Source organism: Gopherus flavomarginatus, chromosome 3 (genome assembly GCF_025201925.1).
Source record: "Gopherus flavomarginatus isolate rGopFla2 chromosome 3, rGopFla2.mat.asm, whole genome shotgun sequence".
In the NCBI taxonomy this organism is placed as follows: domain Eukaryota; kingdom Metazoa; phylum Chordata; order Testudines; family Testudinidae; genus Gopherus; species Gopherus flavomarginatus.
Genome location: NC_066619.1, coordinates 215,383,359 through 215,402,770, shown reverse-complemented (window position 1 = coordinate 215,402,770; position 19,412 = coordinate 215,383,359). Strand labels below are relative to the sequence as shown.

At 42.3% G+C, this 19,412-nt stretch overlaps 2 protein-coding genes across 2 annotated transcripts; both read left to right on the top strand.

Annotated features, from left to right (window-relative positions):
* Positions 1 to 1,371: 1,371 nt before the first annotated feature.
* Positions 1,372 to 17,765, top strand: SCRG1 (stimulator of chondrogenesis 1). The gene is made up of 3 exons (XM_050945423.1): positions 1,372 to 1,444; positions 13,628 to 13,898; positions 15,841 to 17,765. Exons 2-3 carry the CDS (start codon positions 13,654 to 13,656, stop codon positions 15,896 to 15,898), a joined length of 303 nt encoding a protein of 100 aa, XP_050801380.1. The 5' UTR covers positions 1,372 to 1,444; positions 13,628 to 13,653; the 3' UTR covers positions 15,899 to 17,765.
* LOC127047385 (ubiquinol-cytochrome-c reductase complex assembly factor 2-like) lies at positions 8,091 to 9,950 on the top strand. Its single transcript, XM_050945500.1, has 2 exons — positions 8,091 to 8,132; positions 9,457 to 9,950. The coding sequence occupies exons 1-2, from the start codon at positions 8,091 to 8,093 to the stop codon at positions 9,844 to 9,846; spliced, it is 432 nt and encodes a 143-aa protein (XP_050801457.1). The 3' UTR covers positions 9,847 to 9,950.
* Positions 17,766 to 19,412: the final 1,647 nt, after the last annotated feature.

The window sequence follows — 19,412 nt, the reverse complement described above, 5'->3', positions numbered from 1 at the left end:
AGGTTGGTGCATGCTACATTTGCTGACACTAGCAGAGGTCTGGGAGGGTAGCCTCAAATAGAGTGCATTACAATAATCTAGTTTAGTGGCATAGATCACTGTGATGAGCTCCACATCAGAAAATAAAAGAAATGTTGTAACCTCTGGGCTAGTAGTAGATGAAGAAAACCCACTGACACCTAAAGCTCAAAAACAATACTAGAGCTAAAATGGAAAGACTAAAACATGAAATGGCTAAGGTGGATTAGAAACCTTTAGCAGAAGGCACACTCATACCTGCCTATGAGCATCAATTCCATCTTATCTACCCTAAGCTGACACCCAGCCAGCATCAAACAGCTAGAAGACAGAAATTACAGTGGCAGGATTTGATGAAACCACAAAGAAGAGCCAAGATGTCCATAGTAGCTGATTTGGGACTAGAATACAGGAGTCTTGACTTAAAGCTAAACAATCTATTCCCTAAATTAGTTATTATTAGATGATAACGTAAATTGTATGTAAACCTCTTTCCATTTAAATTAACTACTCATCTGAATACCTTAATTAAAGGGTTTTAAGGGCACCATTGCACTATTCCACAATATGCTTTTCTGAAATATTGGCTAAGTAGTTGTTTCACCATTAGGATGTGATTAAATGTTTTGCCAGTAGCAAACTCAATACAATGAAGGTGTGGCAGTGCATCTATTACCAAAAATCCAGTTAATATAATTACCACAGTTCTCAGTCAGTTCAATTTCAGAACAAACAGAACTCTGAACTCAAAGGATGACTCAAGCTATTTCATGTGAACGTTGCATAGGTTTCCATTGCTGGGTATTCCTGCCTCATCATCAGTGCTGTTTATGAAACTTCTCCCAGAGGGAATTTTTATGACACAATGAGAGAAACAAGAGAAGGGCAACTAGAAAATATGCTAGGACAATGCATTCGTTCATCAAACTACGCTCTCCTACCAATCCAGATGATCTTGGCAGCTTCGCTCACCCCACCTCTCTATACACTCTCTCTCTCTCTCTCTCTCTTGCTCGCTCTCACCTACTTACTTTTCCAATCATATTTTACTATCACAGAGAGGAAAAACACTTTCCAAGAAGTATTTTTTTTCCTGCAGGTATTTTACTCCCTGAGGAGGCTTCCTCTCTTTGAATCCTGTATGGACTAGTTGTTTCCAGCCGGAAAGGAGCTGTTCATTTCTTTCTTGTCTGGGTTGGAGTTAGCTGAAAGAGGTAGTCCTTGAAGCCCACCCCCGGGTCCCTGGCTGGATAAAAGAGACTGTCACTCACAGACAGAAGCCAGGGCAGACAAAGGGGTATTTGTACAGCACCTCCCTTCAGCCCTCCCTCTCCTCATCTCCTTTAGCTCCAACTCTCAACTTGTACATTTAAAAAGATACAGCTGCCAAGAAAGTGAGAAAGAGAGAGAGAAGCAAAAGAGAAAGGTATGTCTTGCTCCTGCAATTATCCTCATTTATTTGTTCCCCTTCATGCTTGTTACAGGATGCAAAGCTAGATAAATTACATAAGATGAATGGCATGTACAGGAGGCACTTTGGGAAGGTTGACATTCACTGTGAGCAAATGATGCGTTGCAGGACAGATGTGAGGAGATAAATCCAGTTTAATTTATTCAGCTAAAGGAAAAAAACAATACTTTTTAACATGTTACTCTTCCTTGTAAAGTTGGATGTTACCACAGTTCATAGTAAGTTTTCCACTATCGCCCACTATTTACATGCATTCAACATTATTGCAAAAACTGGTGGATGTGAAGAGAAGTGTTTTCACAATGAGCTGCTGTCTTTAGGGAAATTAAATGAGTCTTCATGAAAACCCAATTCCCGGAAAGAAACATGGTATTGATGGGTTTTACAAAGAGGTAATTCATTGAATTCATCCTCAGTGGAATAGCTGCGGTCCTTACCATGGTTCACAATGTTCTGACTGTTTAGGCAAAAAAAGTCAGTTTTTTTGTTTCTTGTTTTGTTTTTTTAATTTTGATAAACGCTTCTTCAAACTTCTTTAATTCTAAACCTCACACATATGTCATATATCAAGTGATACCCCAATTCGGCAGATGTTGTTTAATGTTTTCCTATGGCTGCATCTAACAAGTTGCAAATTTGAACAGTAATTGTCATCAGCTCAGCCTTTTGAAGGTATTTTGGACTAGGGAAGTTTGACAGATGACTGCTAAATGATGTGAAGGGAATTTTGTATTTTGAATGGTGTTACTAACAGAGTTACTTTTAACTCTTGAACTGTACACCCATTGTGAAGATATCTAAATATATTATCTGCAGAGTAATAAAACTATTATTGCACTTTGAACTTAATTGATTAGTCTGTTAATGTAGGATATACCTCCTGTATGACTGTAAAGGACCATAAGAAGACAGAGACCCACTTACAATGAAGTATCTTTCATTTTCAAAATGAAGCAGCTACAGACGCTATAGAATTCTTGACAACTATAAATATGTGTACATTTAAAGTTCAGTACATATATAGCTTACACATTTGTTTCCAAATATGAAAGGCCAAGGAACGGATTTAAAGGAAAAGATATTGAACTACAATTTTAGTTTCATTCACTCACACTTTTCCATATTTCTATTGCCTACCCATAACACTAGTGCTCATTACTGACAGCAACTGCCTGCATGGAACTTACAGCAGTATGAGTATTCTCAAGAAACATAGCTCTGTTTGTCTTGGCCATTGAGGCAGAGAATTAAAAAAAAACTCCCTGTGGATCTAACTACTTACTGGTAACTGTTCTTCAGCTCATCTGTGTGACATTTGTTCAGCAGATTTCACTGGCTGGATAGGTATCAATGCAATTTTATCTGCACTTGGTGATGGCAGAGAAAACTTGAGTATCTATATTTTGTAAAATGCACACTCACACACATCCCACATACTTGTTCTCTCTCTCTCTCTCCATCCAGCAACTCTTCATCAGCTAGGCAACTTTCCACCTTCATGGATATCTCAACAGTACTAGTTTAGCAGTATAAGGAACGAGTTCATAGCTGGTGAGTCAGAATATATTCCATATATTGCGCTGCATAGACGCTCCACCAAGCCACTACCATCTCTTCCCTTATCTCCACACAGTAGGAGTGCTGTATTGACAAAGCTGTCGTCTCCATGATCTTGGACAGCCTTCAATCTGAAAATAGCCTTTCCTCTAGGACAAATCTTTTTTGAAGGAAGCTCTTTGATTATGAGTTTTATGTAAATTAGTATCTGTGAAAATAGAAAGAGCATTTAAAGAGGACACACTTCAGTGCAAGAGAAACAATGGGTAAATGTTTGAATACTAGACATACCAGACAGGTTATAAAATAAATAAAATGAGGGCACTGGCACTGCATGACAATTCTAGTCCACTATTCTGTCTACAGTTGATCAGGAGATTATGACCTTTCCTGAATGATGCTGAACTCGTCACAGTTATCCATGTCAGACTCCTCTCTATGCATTATTATAACAAACTGTAAAAGCAGCAAAGAATCCTGTGGCACCTTATAGACTAACAGACGTTTTGGAGCGTGAGCTTTCGTGGGTGAATACCCACTTCGTCAGATGCATGTAGTGGAAATTTCCAGGGGCAGGTATATATATATGCAGGCAAGCTAGAGATAATGAGATAGAGATAATGAGGTAGTTCAATCAGACAGCTTACAGTCCTTTTTCCTTTGTAGAGAGGTGAAGTGAGTAATGTAGATCTCCTGTTTTATTTTAGCAAAGTCCGTTTGTATGGAAGTTTGGTTATTGATGAGAGTTTCCAGGTTGGAGAGCTCTTTTTTGATGTTTTCCTGTTTGCTGTATAGGATGCTATGTACATCGGCCAAACTGGACAGTCGCTACGGAAAAGGATAAATGGACACAAATCAGATATTAGGAATGGCAATATACAAAAATCTGTAGGAGAACACTTCAACCTCCCTGGCCACACTATAGCAGACCTTAAGGTGGCCATCCTGCAGCAAAAAAACTTCAGGACCAGACTTCAAAGAGAAACTGCTGAGCTTCAGTTCATCTGTAAATTTGACACCATCAGCTCAGGATTAAACAAAGACTGTGAATGGCTTGCCAATTACAAAACCAGTTTCTCCTCCCTTGGTTTTCACACCTCAACTGCTAGAACAGGGCCTCATCCTCCCTGATTGAACTACCTCATTATCTCTAGCTTGCCTGCATATATATATATATACCTGCCCCTGGAAATTTCCACTATATGCATCTGACGAAGTGGGTATTCACCCACGAAAGCTCACGCTCCAAAACGTCTGTTAGTCTATAAGGTGCCACAGGATTCTTTGCTGCTTTTACAGTTTGTTATAATAATGCATAGAGAGGAGTCTGACATGGATAACTGTGACGAGTTCAGCATCATTCAGGAAAGGTCATAATCTCCTGATCAACTGTAGACAGAATAGTGGACTAGAATTGTCATGCAGTGCCAGTGCCCTCATTTTATTTATTTTATAACCTGTCTGGTATGTCTAGTATTCAAACATTTAGTCTATAAGGTGCCACAGGATTCTTTGCTGCTTTTACAGATCCAGACTAACACGGCTACCCCTCTGATATATAACAAACTGTTAAGGGATGGCTTTGTAGGCCATTAGCTGATTCAGGCCCTTCCACACACTTCTGCTTTATAATCTGAACAGGCTGCCCATTCAGTTCTGCAATTCAAGATGTAGTTATCTTTGAAATTTTAAAAGACCTGGGACCAATTTACCTGAGACCTCTTGCCATGTGTCCTGTGGCAGTTGAGAGCCAGTAAGGCATTCTTGATACCCATACCTGGAAGTGTGAGCTAACTCTCCAGGATCAGCAACAGGGTATTTTCAGCTGACGTCCTCGGCCTTTGGAACCTGCTATCTTTAGCAGTCTAGCGACAGAGTCTGACAGAGTTTAGGACACAGCATAAGGATTTCTTTAAAAAGTTAGTCATACTTTTAATGGAGCTACAAAATACATTGTTTTTGAGTTGCACGCTGTCATAACGGCCTAATTTTCACTCAGGATTTGGTCTAACTCCTCTTGCTGCAGGGGCAATTTTGCACAACATATAGCAGACTTATGTACCTGACTTACAGTAGAGTGACCAAACAGCAAGTGTGAAAAATCAGGACGGGAGTGGAGAGTAATAGGAGCCTATTTAAGAAAAAGACCCAAAAATCAGGACTGTCCCTATAAAATCGGGATATCTGGTCACCCTAGACTTACAAACACACATAGTTCAATAGTTAAATATCTATTTGTGCCTGCAATTTGTAACAGATACAAAACATGGCACAACTAGTTACATTGGGCCTAGAAAAACAGAGGCCAACTCTGAAAATCAGGTCCCATATCTTTTAGGTGTAGTACCATGCACTATCATCACCTTTAACTCTTTTTTCTTCTATGAAATGCTTAAATTATATAGTCAATGGAAAAAAAAAACTTGTACTACTTTGAGACTGCCCTTCTTGTTAACCAGGGTAGACTGTGTCCACACCTGTCCTCCTTAGACTATAAACTCATTTAAGCTGGATTCACTTATGTACTGTTTAGTGCTGGGGAAACTGATTTAGAATAAAAACTGTCCTACAAACATACACCATACTTGAGTCCAAAATCTAACTTTAGGCAAAGATGGCTTGATGTTTACCTTATTTGAAGGAAAGGGGAATTTATTATTTGGCACATTGTATTATTTTCACTATGTAAGCAGAGTCAGGATAAGCTCTACCCTGACATCTGGTGGAAAGAATGTGAGATAGTGTATTTGCATAGGCACGCCCACCCTATCCCAGACTGCCAAGCTGTGGGACTGCTTGGTGACAAATTGCTCACCCTCAGTTGGGTGGTACTGGCTAGACATGGGACATGGGTTCCAAAACCCAGAGAATTGAGAGAGGTTGGGGACAGGGATCTGTGCCTGGTGGTGTAGTCTCCTTGTGGAGCCAGAAGCACCAGTTGCACCTCCTCCTCTCTCCACTGTGGAATGTCAGAGTTGTTTTTTTTATTCCCTTAAGAATTTAATTACAGGTTACTGAGCTGAAATCACTTTGGGCTAATGGTGCACTAGCACTGGGGCTCCCCTACTATGAGCTGGAATCACTAAGAGCTGAAAATCACTAAAGAGCTAAAATCACTGAGCTGAGAGCACTGAGTACAGTGCTAACTAGTGGGGAGCCCAAAGCTATACTGTGGAACAGAGCCGCTGGCGGAGTGGAGCGGATCACGGGACAGCTGGTGGCAGCGGAGTGACTGGCAGAGCGGAGTAGCTGTGAGCGGCCCGCAGAGCTGAGCAGTTTGCAGGGACAACTGGAGCAGCTCACAGGACAGCTGGTGGAGCACAGCAGCTGGCGGAGCGGAGCAGTTTCTGAGAACGGCTGGAGGAGCAGAGTGGAGCGGCTGGTAAAGCGCAGCAGTTCGTGGAGAAGGCGGGAGCAGAACCCACAGAGAGGCAGGGCAGTTCGCCCCGGACCACGTAAGGTGCCCCTTTCTACCAGGCTGGGGGGGGGGAGACCTGCAGATAGACTCTCGAACTTTGGGCTGCACTGACCCAGGACAGAGACTTTTGGGACTGTGGGTGATTTGGGGGTTGCTGGACTCAAGAGCCCAGGAAAGAGGACACAGCCCAATTTCCTGGGGTGGGTCTTTGCTCACGGTTTGGTCTATGAACTCTAGTAGAGGTGTTTTTCCCAATTTAGTGTTTGTTGTTTATCTCATGTATTAAATCTTTTCTGCTACACCGAGACTCTGTGCTTGCGAGAGGGGAAGCATTGCCTCTTTGAGGCGCCTAGGGGTGTGTGTAAGATTTTCCCAGGTCACTGGGTGGGGGCTCGAGCTGGTTTGGCATTGGGTTATTGAAACGGAACCTCTGGATACTGAACCCGGCCCTTGTTGCTGCCAACTCAGAGGGGCAGAAGGGTTACAACTAGTTCTAGCCAATCTTTTAAATATTAGACATGGTCCCTGAGGTCTAATGAGCACATTTTATAAATTAAAAGAATAATTAAGGTGAGCTACTCATTAAGATAAACGTGCATGCAAAATTTCATGTAAACCAGAAAAATAGTTCATTGAATTTCACATCTGTAACAAAGATAAATAAGCATTTGCTTTTATTTTAACTAAGCATACCTGTAGCGGGGTGGTCACCCCGCTCATGCCCTGAAGGGCTTAAAACAGCCCTAGGAGAGGGCAGGGATGGGGGAAAACGCTAGGCTGATTGGGGGAAAGCAGCCACAGGTGGGGACACGCCCCAATCAGGCCATGGCTGGCTCTATAAGAGGGCTGAGGGCCAGAAACTGGGGAGAAAAAATATGTTCTCTCTGTAGCCTCTTGAAACAGAAGGATCTGGCTGCCTGGGAAGCTGAGGCAGGTACTTAGTGTGGAGCAGTGCTGGGGAAGGGCAGCGGGAACTGGGGAGCTCCAGCCTAGCAAAACCCCAGGCTGCAGGCCTAGTTAAAGGCCTACAAAAGATACTAAGGCTGCAGAGTTGCAGCCCAGAGATAGGCAGAGGCAGCTGGTCCAACCCCCCTTGCCAATGATGAGTGGTTTACTGACTGCAGTCTGCCCCAGGGAGCAGGGGCTAGATGATGGCTAGCAGTAGCTACTGAGGCGAGGTGGGGATAAGGCGTGGGGATTCCCCTGGGAGGGGAGACCCAGACAGAGGAGGTACTGTGGTTGGCAGAACCCCTGGACAAAGGGACCGGAGTCTGGGAGGGACATGGGGCCAGCAGCAGGCAAGCCAGCAGCCGGTAGGTGTTCCGGAGTTGGAAAAGAGCTAATTCCCTGGACAACCAGCAGGAGGGACCGCGCTGCTGAATCATTGCCCTGCCACAGTACCCATAGCAAAACGTATAAACCAATTTTTTTTATACATAATATTAGCATAAGCATGTAAGTTTGTGTAAAAGACCAGAATAATGAGGTGCCCATGATGAGTAGCAAACTAATAATGTCAGTTTTATCCCTATAATGTTCGTGTTTTTTTCTAAATGGGCTTAAGTCTCCAGAAACTGATTTTCTTAGGCAGTTATCTTTGATGTTTTGTGCAGATAATTTGTCAAAATGGCTGAAGGACTGGAAGAGCAGCAGGGTGGAAATATCAATGTAACTGTCTATGAAAATTAATTGAATCAAGAACGTGGTAAAGCAGTATGTGTGTCCGACAATGTTTTGTGTTTTAACATATGGTCCTTCTCTGAAAAGTGACTGTAAAAAAATGGCGTGGCAGGGTTACATGTTTAAGTGATTTCCATATCAAGCATGCTTAGTTTACAAAAGACTTCCCCTCCCCCACTTGCCTGCTATCAATCCTGCAACCTCGACCTGAGATCTGGGAGTCAAAATGGGATTTTTCTTTGATCATCATCATCATACATTATAAATATTCTAAAGGTCAAATTGCATCCCCATTTCTCCCACAGTATTCAGGTTATGCATTCAATTCTCCAGCTTAGGGTGACCAGACAGCAAATGTGAAAAATTGGGATGGGGTGGGGAGTAATAGGAACCTATATAAGAAAAAGACCCAAAAATAGGACTGTCCCTATAAAATCAGGACATCTGGTCTCCCTACTCCAGCTACACAAGAAAGCCTAGAATCCAGCTCATAGTCTCTTAGCTGAATTGGGTCTATAATGTTAAGACCAAAAAGCAACTAAATCCTATTTGACTGTAGAGCAGATATAAGTAGGAATACATACAAAAATACAAATACAAATAAATACAAATCTGTTGAATGAAAAGATGCAGTATTTGTCTAGGCTGGTTATCAGAGTAGAGCAACTCTTTGAATCTAGAGAGGGATTGGAATCTTTGTATCAAGCTAAAAGAAATGTAAACAAACATTGTCCCTCTACCCTTGAATATTCTGCTGCTAAAAACCAAGCTGAGAAACAGCTCAGATCCTGGCCTAATTTACACATGAATGCAAGTTGGATGCTCTTCTCCAACACCCTCTGAGTAACACATTCAACAGTCTCTGTTTCATGGAAGTGCTGGATTAGAATAGCAGGCAGTGTTGGAAGTCAGGACAGAGGTGCACTGTTAATGCTGTGAAGAGCCTGAACTCCCTCTGCTATGCTTGGCCCTTCACTTTCTTGAAAAGTAAAACCAGTCATGTCCAGAAGTCTGCACTTGGACTAAGGGTTTGGCTACACTTGCAGCTGTACAGCGCTGGGAGTTAAAGCTGTCTTCGTACAGCTGAGTAGGGAAAGCGCTGCAGTGTGGCCACCCTGACAGCTACTAGCGCACTGTCGTGGCCACATTTGCAGCGGTATTGGGAGTGGTGCATTATGGGCAGCTATCCCAGCGTTCAAGTGGCTGCAACGTGCTTTTCAAAAGAGGGGGGTGGGGTGGAGTGGAGTGTGACAGGGAGCGTGGGGGAGAGAGAGAGAGAGAGGGAGGATTTTTGGAGCTGACACTGTGTCAGCTCCCTGCCTTGGCGGCCACCCGCTACCGACGGTTTCTGAAGCTCTGCGAGGAGTGGCCGGTGGAGGAGACCAAGCGGGGCCGGGACCTGGGCGCCTTCCTCCGGCAGCGGGTGGCCCAGGCCTTCTGGGAGGGGGAGAGCACCCAGATTGCTGACCCTGCAAACTGTGACCAAATGTATGAGAGTTTAGTCAGAATCCATACCAATTTCTATAAAAACAAGTATCCACGCCTGAAAGATACGAGCTTCACTGGAGTGACAGTGGAAGAATGCAAGCTAGTCCTAGCAACAGACAGCGGGAAACAGATGGAGGAAATGAAAAAAGGTAAATGGAAAAAACTGCGAGAGAAGTTCTCTACCAAGAATGCTGAAGAGGACTCAAAGTTATAACCTCTCTCCCCAGCTGCCCTCTGTACATATTCCTAAAGCACTGTATATTGCCATGATGAATAAAGCCATTCATTCCTCTTAAAAAAAAAAAAAAAAAAAAAAAAAAAAGTTCTGATCCCTCCCCCCACCGCTCTCTCATTCACTAAATGCAAACAGCCTTCTTTGTTTTTTTCCCCTCACAGACCAGATAAGCAGCTGCTCCGAAGCGGACCCCCCCCCCACTGCCCACTGTGCTGCTTCTCTCCTCAAGCAAACACTAGCTGTGGACATTCCAAAGGGATCCCCCTGCCTGCGTCATTCACAGCAAACAGGAGCTGTGTTTGTTTTTTAGATAAGCAGCTCCGGGAGCCCCGAGTTCACAACAAAACAAACAGAGGCATCACAACAACACAAAGTGTTATCTTTACTTAAAAGCATTATGGGAAGGTTCCAGAGGTCAGTTACAGCATAGTAAGATTAATCACTGTTTACACTGGCACTCCAGCGCTGCAACAGCAGTGCTGTTCTCTTTATTCCTCTCGTCGAGGTGGAGTACATGCAGCGCTGTAGCCAGGGAGATACAGCCCTGTATGTGCCTTGCTAGTGTGGATGGGGAGTGAGTTACAGCGCTGGAAAGCCACCACCAGTGCTGTAACTCTCAAGTGTAGCCAAGGCCTAAGTATACAAAATTCCTGTTCCCCTTCTGCACTTAGGACGGAAGAATTCCAATCACTGCTCCAGGCTGGGGACAGACTGGCTAAGTGGCAGTTCAGTAGAAAAGGACCTGGGGATTACAGTGGACAAGAAGCTGGATATGAGTCAGCAGAGTGCCTTTGTTGCCAAGAAGGCTAACGGCATATTGGACTTCACTGACAGCAGATCGAGGGAAGTGATTATTCCCTTCTATTTGGCACTGGTGAGGCCACAGCTGGAGTAGTGTGTTCAGTTTTGGGACCCCTACTACAGAAAGGATGTGGACAAATTGGAGAGAGTCCAGTGGAGGGCAACGAAAATAATTAAGGAGCTGGGGCACATGACTTATGAGGGAGGCTGAGGGAACTGGGCTTATTTAGTCTGCAGAAGAGAAGTGTGAAGGGGGATTTGATAGCAGCCATCAACTACCTGAAGGGGGGTTTCAAAGAGGATGGAGCTAGGCTGTTTGCAGTGGTGGCAGATGACGAACAAGGAGCAATGGTCAGGCCCTCTCAAAGGTCCAGAGAGGCCCAGGCTACTTCCAGCTTTTGAGGCCCCTAGTCATAATAAAAATAAAAAAGAGCACCAAAAAAAGAGTGAGACATAATCTGAATTTTTTTTATTTAACAAGTACTTTTCTTGCCTCTCTCTGTGCAACTGCACTAATTATTGAGGAAAAATCTAACTTTCATGCAATGTCACAGTTGATATTAAGCATGGAGAACCCATTCAAACGCTCTTGTCCCGTAGATAAACAGTGATAGTTCTTCATCTGCTTCAACATGTTGAAGTTGTGTTCACCAGGCAAACTGACAAAAGTATGCAATGCAATTGTGATAATAGGAAACACCTCAGAGAGTCCTAGTTCAAGTATTTCTTGAAGCAATTCCTTTGGCTTGCAATCTAATTTAAAGTTAATGGAATATATTTGTTTGAAGAAGATGACCTTGTCTCTGAGATCTTTTGAGATTTCTTTGTTGTACTGTTGCTGAAATTGTTCAGCTGCAGAAAGTAGATCTTCATTATTCAGTCTGTTGAACTGCAAAAGAAACCCAAAAAAGTACAAATTACTCACAGTGACTCAAATTGACAAATAAGACTTGAGTGAGTAGAGTCAATGATGACAAGGAAGACACTGACCCTATAAAGCTGCTCGGCATCAGATTCAGTAGGTAAGTAGCAACTGGTGGAGAACTCAGCTGAAATGCCAATATTCTGTGCTACTAATTTGGACTCAGTCAGGATCGCATCCTATTGTCCACGAATCTGTTGACTGTCATTGATAAGACTTTCAGTGTTATCCGTCTCAACATCAAGTGTAGCATTGCGTACTTCAAATATCAGATTAGTTTGGTGGATCATTTTAAATAGCTTCATCCACAAAGATGACATCAGAATGCATTCAGATTTGGACGTGTGCTTCTGAATAGACTGAAATTCAGTTCGAGCCTGTGCAGTGAGATTCACACAAATGCTGTATGGTACACAAATGCTGAACAGATTTAAAAAGAAGGAATACTAATTAAGAACACAAAATGAAACAGTCAGACAGGTTATTATCCTTATCACTGAATCAAAACTCAAGCACACAAATTATAATATAACAGGCTGAGCTGAAGTCAAAGGGATGACATTTTTATAAACACAGACATGGATACAGACAGAGGGATAATGTCCAAAAATTTCAAACATGTGTCCTCAAGAAACTCACTGTACAAGATAGTCCTCTCAAATTTTCACCTTGAATCTGCGCCTATAGACTCCGAAAGCCTATGATGATGGCCAAGCTACCAACCTAGGGCTCACCAGCCAGTCACCTCTTTTAGCTACCATATGAAGGTGATAATGAGGAATTCTCATACATAAATAATTCCTTAGTCAACTAGACATAAACTATAAAGACACTAAATGTAATAATTCTCTACATTTCAACATGCACTTGATCCAGCACCAGCCACTAATAGTGGTTTGTTTATATAATCAGCTGATCTGAGAGGACATGTTCATCACAGTCTAATCTTGTGCCATCAGAACCAATATATTTTTATTAGTACTTATGAACATTTTTAACACTTTAATTTGACAAAATCTATATCAGTTAACAAAAAAATTGTCTTTTACCAAATCACATCTCTTATTTGCTTAAATTTGCAGCGCTAAGCTGAGAGAGTCACATTTTGGTCCAATAGGGACGTGCATAAAAACAAGTTGTGAAAACTTATCAAATGCCAAAAAATTAACAAAGGTCTACATTTGAGGCCCTCTTTGAGCTTGAGGCCCAGGCCAGATGGCCCTCCACCCCCACCCCCCAATTGGCCCAGGCAATGGTCTCGTTGCAGTGGTGGAGGTCTAGGTTGGACATTAGGAAAAACTATTTCACTAGGAGGGTGGTGAAGCACTGGGATGGGTTACTAGGGAGGTGGTGGAATCTCCATCCTTAGAGGTTTTTAAGGGCCAGCTTCACAAAGCCCTGGCTGGGATGATTTAGTTGGGGTTGGGGTTGGTCTGCTTTGAGCAGGGGACTGGACTAGATGACCTCCTGAGGTCTCTTCCAATCCTAATCTTCTATGATTATAATACATTAGTAGGTCATGCTAGCATGTAATTTCTACCAAATTTGGGAGAAATAGGATGAAACAACTTCAGTAGAGTCATCATAATTTTGTAATGATTTAAGAGAGCCAAAAAGCATCAAGAAACTGGGGAAATGTATCTGAACATTTCCACACTGCTTTGTTAATGTTATTATGCGCCAAACATATACAACTACATGAAAGTAGACATTCATACCAGTGAGCTGGTCAAATTCTCTCAAAGCAATTTCCTGAAGGAGAAAAGCTAAAGAAACATCAAAACTGCCAGCAATAAAAGGCTCTATTATTGAGAAATAAGAATAGGGTGCAGAGAGGGCAGTGAAAGTTAACTCTGCAACGGTGAAGTAGCAATACCTTCTATCTCCTGGGAAATAATCCTCTCCAGCACAGTGGTCCAACTCCCAAAAATCCTCAGGATAAATTGGATGGAAGCTAGAGAAATGAGTTAATCAACCTGCACAAAAACTGATCTATTCAGCATTAATACATGTCTAATGTGCCTCTTTTCTCATTAGCACTCCTGCCAAAAGCAAGCTTTGGAATGATGAAAATGAAGATTCTATCAGCTCTTGTTTTGCTGAGCATGCTGCTTGGTACTAACATGATGCCTTTCAGTCGACTTTCTTGTTACAAGAAAGTGCTAAAAGATTGCAACTGTCACAGCATCCCAGAAGGTGTGGCCAGTTTTCAAGGCATTGATGGAAATCTTCAAGACCACTTCTGGGAAGGGAAAAGCTGTGAGATGATCTGTTACTGCAATTTTAGTGAATTGCTCTGCTGCCCAAAGTAAGGCAACTTTCTGTTACACAGAATTTTACATATTTCTATGGATATAACAAGTGCTCATTACATTTCACTGTAGTATGGACTACTGCTTAAGGGACCAGCTTTCCTTTCAAAGAAATGAAATATTTTATCAAGCTTAGAAGTTAGACCAAGACTTGGCCATTTTTCTTAGAATTTCATTTGCTTTTTTAAAGTAAAGGGGAAGATTGACATTGTGTTTGCTTAAAGTACTAAATCACACATCCCACTACAGACCTGATGTAACATTATTTACTTCAGTGAGTTTATAGTAGGCTGAATTTTGTCCCTTGTTCTTTACTTAATTGACCCAGGACATATAAAAATTAGGCTCTTTGAACTAATCCCTTGATTTTTCAGCCAATAATTTCAGCACCCATTAGTGAAGACCAGTTTTTCAAAAAAGATGAGAAAGACCTAAGGTTCTTGCTGCATGGCAAAATATGTCATTGCCTCTCTATATTAGTGGGTGCAGATATTTAATCTAAATAAGTTGAACTACTGTAAGAGAGACATTTACAATAAAAAGTCTGCAGAAAAGTGAATGGGGAAAAAAACTGAATTGAAAAGGATTCAGAATTCACCTAAAAAACCCAACATTTCCCTCACCTCTATTTGTAGTGTCATAGACCGTGTTGTACATTAACAGTGAAGGATAGTGACAAATACTCTCAATGTTCATTAGCAGAGTTTGTTGGAAAAACTTTAGTGCAACAATTCAGTCAAAATCTAAATGATTTGTAAAATCATGTCAATTTCCCCAAAACTTCATTTCAGGGAAAAATTCTGAAAATTTCCAAACATGCTGCTTCACCATTTTTGGAATGAAACATTTTTTTGTTTTGTTTTGAAATTACTTTGTTTCAAAATCTTTATTTTTTATACTATATAATAAATATTTAAAAAGCCAAAATGGAAACAATTTTCCCCCTGAATTTTCTTTTGGGAGAATGTCACAGTTTTCAGACTGCCCCCCGTCCCCAATTTTGAATGAAGCCAAATTTCAAAGTCCTTTTTTACACAGAATTTCCATCCTCCACTCAACTCTATTCATTAGGTTTATAATGGCATATTTTCCCCTACACTACCTGTACCCAATTTCATTGCTTTGTAAGAGTACTTCCTAACAAATATTTATTTCATTCAAATATTTGCTTTGCTCCAAGTGCTCTAAGATAACTAAAACCTACAAAGAATAAAATCATATTAGCCTGTCCTTACTACGCCACAGTAACCTGGATGATCCCTGCATTGATCACCTGTATTACTCAAACTCACCCACTCCTGAAATGTCCTGAAGAGGAGCTTTTCAGCATGTCTGAAGGGTTAATAAATCAGGCTATGTGGGAATGAATTCCAAAGTCACTGTGCCAGCAACCCACTTCCTTTTAAACTAGGTGGTATGGTTTAACAGCAACTTTCATAAATAAATAAGAGCAATGATTCGTATTTCCCATTCCCTCCAAAATCACTGCAGGTACCTAGATAAGGCACAATATTTGCTTGCTAACTCACAATAAGTCTTCTAAATCTTAGATAAAGAAAGATTTTACTAGACTACAATGCAAAAGATCTCTTTGCATACCACAAAATACCCTCACCTTGGAGTTCAGTACAAAAGCCTCACTTAACTGTGTATATGCACATTTCCTATGCATCTTTTTTAGAATTTATCTCAATAAAACTGAAATTATGCATTCTAGCCCCACTGTGGTGCTTGGCAGTTTTGCCATTGACTTCACTGGAACTAGGATTTCCACCTGTCAGAAGTTTAGTTTCTGCTGACACTGAAGCTTGTGCACTTCAGGTTTGTATTTAAAAACAAAACAAAGCAACAGCAAAGCAGTTGTAGATGGGTTTCATTTTAGAGTTTCTGATAACTTATGATGACCTTACAACTGAAATACCTGATAATTTCTTTCAGAGATATTTTCTTTGGACCAAAGATCTCTTTTTTGATCCCTTGCAACAATCAATTATGAGCATCACGTGTACCAGTGAGAAGACACACACAGGTCTTCACAACAGGAGATAAACAATGTTGTCATAGAAAATCTATTCCTTTCTACAGCACTAGAGTGCAGAGCCTTGCTGTACCAAGTAGTATATGTTTCCCCTTCTGTATATAGAAGGAACCATGGTTTGAAGCTTTAATGGTAAAGCTCTCCTTTCTAACTTGGTAGCTACATTAGCTTTCATTAGAAGGATTTAAGAAGAGTTCAGTAAAACCTCCTTAATTCATTGTGCAACCCAGACAGTCTCAAAAAAATCTGCTGTTGTCATTCCATCTCTCAAAGATCTAGGGTCAAATTCTCAACTGCTATAAGGCAGTATAGCACCTCACTACACTGTTTTACACTCATTGAAGCCCTTAGCAGCAGTTCACTGTACTGCACTTTCATATCAATAAGTCTTCATCACTTTAACAAAAAGTAACATTGAAATCGGTGGGAGCTGCTGTGCATTCAGCACTTTTGAAAATCAGGTCACTTATTTAGGTGCCTAAATAAGGTTTGAGGATCCTAACTTTTACATCTATTTTTGAAAATCTTGGTCTAAAAAGCTTGTTAATCCCCCTGAGGTCAATAGCAAGACTCTCACTAGCTTCCATGGAAACACAATTGAACTCTAAATTCGCAAAATAGTTATCCATAATAGGCCCTTATTTAAACTCCTCTTTGCACTTTTGGTGTTTAGTACACAGCTGCTATAATGTATATATTCAGTAAAACAGCTACGGGTGATGATCCTCATTCAAATACTTTGGAAGACAACGGGCCCTGAATCAGGCCTCGTTTGAGCTATAGCACAACTCAGTAGTAACTTAAAATGCTAGTTCCCTATCTTTAATATAGCCCTTTAGGAGAAAACAGGTATGTAATTAGACACAGAGACTAGCCTTCTAAGCATGTACACCAATGAAAGCTGTATGCCATAAGTATTAAATGTTTCTTTTCATTAACATACGGTAATTCCTAGAGCTACCAAGTTAATCAGATGGAAAAGTGTGAAAATATCTACTGCAAAATATGAAACTTCAATATAGCTATCTTGTGCTATTCTTTTTCAATGACACTTTCTGCAGTAGTCATTTTATGTAAATTACATAGCATTAAAAAAATCACTATTGCCTAATAGCCAACCATATTTCACTTACATGACAACTTTGTATCAAATACAAAATATGTTCAGAAACTTTGCCATCTATAATGGTTGGATTATTGTAATCTTGTACCTAGTTGGTCAGAGTGTTTGCTGGACTATATGCAAATGATAATAAATGTGTATTCAGTTAATCATGTATGTATGTTAAGTGACTTGCACCAAATAGTTTCACAATGACCAGCTGCAGGACAGATGCAATTTTTTAGAAAGTCTCAGTTTACCTGTTCCTCATTCACCGGTTTTCCCAGAGCCTGATCAAACTATGCAAAAGAGAAGCTCCGAGCAGAGTCCAGAGACAAAAAACTGTTAATCTCTGCAGATGCAAATAAGACCTGCTGAAACCTAGGGATTTCTGGAAAGCTTGAAGGCCTTGTCCTGCCATCTATCAGCAAGGTGTGGAGAGACAAGCTGTCTCCTTCCTCTTTCAGGTTCTACCTGAATTACACTATGCTTGCCTCTGCTGCTCACAACTTTCCAAAGAAGTAGTAGCAAAACTGACAACTGTCACCTTCACATCGCCATACAGCATTCTGAATGTGGCAGTAAAATTGACCAGTTCTGTGAAATTCACCAATTTCCTTCTTCTACTGCTGGTTGGGAAAGGCTCTGCAAGCTGCAGATTCAAAAAGACAGCACCACAACCTCTCTCATGCAGGAGGTTATAATTGACACAGTATTAAGAGCCAGAAAAGACGGTTACTTACCTTTGTAACTGTTGTTCTTCGAGATGTGTTGCTCATATCCATTCCAGTTAGGTGTGCGCGCCGCGCGTGCACATTCGTCGGAAAACTTTTACCCTAGCAACTCGGTGGGCCGGCAGGTTGCCCCCTAGAGTGGCGCCATCATGGCGCTTGATATATATCCCTGCCGGCCCACCCGCTCCTCAGTTCCTTCTTGCCGGCTACTCCGACAGTGGGGAAGGAGGGCGGGTGTGGAATGGATATGAGCAACACATCTCGAAGAACAACAGTTACAAAGGTAAGTAACCGTCTTTTCTTCTTCGAGTGATTGCTCATATCCATTCCAGTTAGGTGAATCCCAAGCCTTACGTAGGCGGTGGGGTCGGAGTGAAATGTGGCAGAATGAAAACTGCTGAGCCAAAGGCTACAGCATCTCTTGACTGTTGAACCAGGGCATACTGCGAAGCAAAGGTATGGACCGAGGACCAATGGAGCTGCGCGACAGATCTCGTGGGTAGAAACACGAGCCAGCAAGGCGGCAGATGAAGCCTGAGCCCTGGTAGAATGCACGGTGATGTGGCTTGGAGAAATATGAGCCAAATCATAACAAGTTCGGAAGTCTGCCATCACCCGAGATGTGATCCTCTGAGAGGAAAACAAGCAAGCCCTCCCTTTGGCCCGCTACCGTGACAGAGCTGGGGCACCTTACGAAATGGTTCTGGCAGCGCAATATAAATGCGAGCACTCCACAGATGTCCAAGGAGTGCAATGGTTGTGCCCATTGCGTTGAGCTGTGGGTAACATGAAAGGCTGAAACCACCTTAGGGAGGAAAGCCGGGTGCGGTCATAACTGCACCTTGTCTTTGTGAAACCTAGTGTACGGCGGAACCCTCGTAAGAGCTCTGAGCTCGGAGACCCGTCTGGCCGATGTAACAGCTACGAGGAAAGTTTGTCGTCCAAGACGGGTATATCAGAGGGCCAGTCGTGAACGGCTCGACTGGGGGAGACATAAGTCTGATTAAAACTAGGTTGAGGTCCAAGGTTGGGGCTGGCGGCGCACCCGAGGGTGCAAGCTCTCCAAGCCCTTGAGGGATCTCGAACCCATAGAGTGTGAGAACACGGAACATCCACCTTAGCCTGGCTGGAAGGTAGAGATGGTTGCTGAGTGTATCCTCAGCGATGATACCGCCAGGACCTGCCGCTGAAGGCCAGAGGTAGGCCAAATAGAGGGGGTCGAGACCTCAGCAGGAGCAAGATCGAGCGTATTGCAGCTGTAGAAGAAACGCTTCCACCTGACCCGGTACGTTGACCAGGTGGAAGGCTTCCTGTCACCCCAGCTCAGTTACGCAGCGGCCACACCGTGAGGCGAAGAGGCTGCAGGTCCGAGTGACGAAGCCTGTTGTTGCCCTGAGTGATGAGGTCTGGGTGGGGTGGCAGGGTAATTGGGTCTGTTATTGACAGGCCGAGCAACGTGGTATATCAGTGCTGCCTGGACCACTCTGGAGTGATCATGATGATGCGCGCTCTGCCCCTGCGGAGTTTGAGCAGGACCTAATGAACCAGTGGGAACAGTGGGAAGGCATAATGGAGTTGGCCTTTCCACGGCATCAGGAATGCGTCCAAGACCGATCCTGAGGAGAGACCTTGGAAG

What these genes read in the sequence shown, in the direction of transcription:
- LOC127047385 (XM_050945500.1), top strand. Translation starts at nt 8,091, where the DNA reads ATGGCTGAAGGACTGGAAGAGCAGCAGGGTGGAAATATCAAT. An exon ending in AGCAGGGTGGAAATATCAAT is followed by an intron (nt 8,133 to 9,456) that starts GTAACTGTCTAT and finishes ACACTGTGTCAG; the next exon opens with CTCCCTGCCTTGGCGGCCAC.
- SCRG1 (XM_050945423.1), top strand. Translation starts at nt 13,654, where the DNA reads ATGATGAAAATGAAGATTCTATCAGCTCTTGTTTTGCTGAGCATGCTG. An exon ending in GAATTGCTCTGCTGCCCAAA is followed by an intron (nt 13,899 to 15,840) that starts GTAAGGCAACTT and finishes AATTTCTTTCAG; the next exon opens with AGATATTTTCTTTGGACCAA.